The sequence below is a fragment of the Aptenodytes forsteri genome, unplaced genomic scaffold (assembly GCF_000699145.1).
Source record: "Aptenodytes forsteri isolate BGI_AS27 unplaced genomic scaffold, ASM69914v1 Scaffold147, whole genome shotgun sequence".
Classification (NCBI taxonomy): Eukaryota; Metazoa; Chordata; class Aves; order Sphenisciformes; family Spheniscidae; genus Aptenodytes; species Aptenodytes forsteri.
In genome coordinates this window covers 987,345-988,177 of record NW_008795320.1, presented here as the reverse complement: position 1 = coordinate 988,177, position 833 = coordinate 987,345, and the positions used below count along the sequence as shown (strand labels likewise).

At 66.0% G+C, this 833-nt stretch overlaps 1 protein-coding gene across 1 annotated transcript in view; it reads left to right on the top strand.

Moving 5' to 3' along the window:
* The window catches only part of BABAM1 (BRISC and BRCA1 A complex member 1), a gene marked incomplete at its 5' end in the record, with an annotated part of 4,691 nt that overhangs the window by 1,077 nt on the left and 2,781 nt on the right, over window positions 1–833 (top strand). The window contains 3 exons of the mRNA XM_019472203.1: window positions 201–323; window positions 447–533; window positions 635–829. Coding sequence (XP_019327748.1) covers window positions 201–323; window positions 447–533; window positions 635–829 — 405 coding nt within the window. The remainder of the gene's footprint in view (window positions 1–200; window positions 324–446; window positions 534–634; window positions 830–833) is intronic.

Below are 833 nucleotides of genomic sequence, written 5' to 3'. Positions count from 1 at the left end.
CTGCTTTGCTGAAAAAACGCCACGGGCCTTTAACCCGAACAGCTCCCGGGGTGGGTGCTGCTTCCCCAGTCCCGGGGGCTCAGAGCTGTCAGACCGTCATTAAGTTTTAACGAGGCAGGGACGGTCCCTGAGCCGCAGGCAGCCCTGCCCACGGCGTGGGGGTCCCTGAGCCACCTCCATCCTCCCGGCGCAGCCAGCAGAAGATCGAGCTGCCGGTGACGGAGAACGTGCAGACCATCCCGCCGCCCTACGTGGTCCGGACCATCCTGGTGTTCGGCCGCCCGGGCTGCCAGCCCCAGTTCTCCATGTCGGAGCACATGAAGGTAGGTCCCCCCCATGTCCGTCCCGTCCCGTGTCCACCCCCACCGGGTGAGCTCGGCGGCTCCTGGTCCATCCCGGCACGTGGAAGAGCCTCCCGGCGCCGTTCCCGGCTTCTCGTCCTGCAGAAGATGCTGCAGTGCCCCTACTTCTTCTTCGACGTGGTTTACATCCACAACGGGGTGGAGGAGAAGGACGACGAGACGAGCTGGAAGGTAAATGCAGGATGGGGCGTGTGTGTGTCCCCCCCTCGCTGCAGCTGGGGGCTGTGTCACCCCGCGCCAGCACTGCCCGTCCCCGTGTGTGTCCCCCCCAGGAGATGTACGCCTTCTTCAGCAGCCTGGACACCAAAGGCACCAACTACAAGTACGAGGTGTCGCTGACGGGGCCGGCCGTGGAGCTGCACAACTGCATGGCCAAGCTGCTGGCTCACCCGCTGCAGCGGCCCTTCCAGACCCACGCGGCGTACAGCCTGCTGGAGGAGGACGAGCGCCCCGAGATCGAGGCCACCGTCT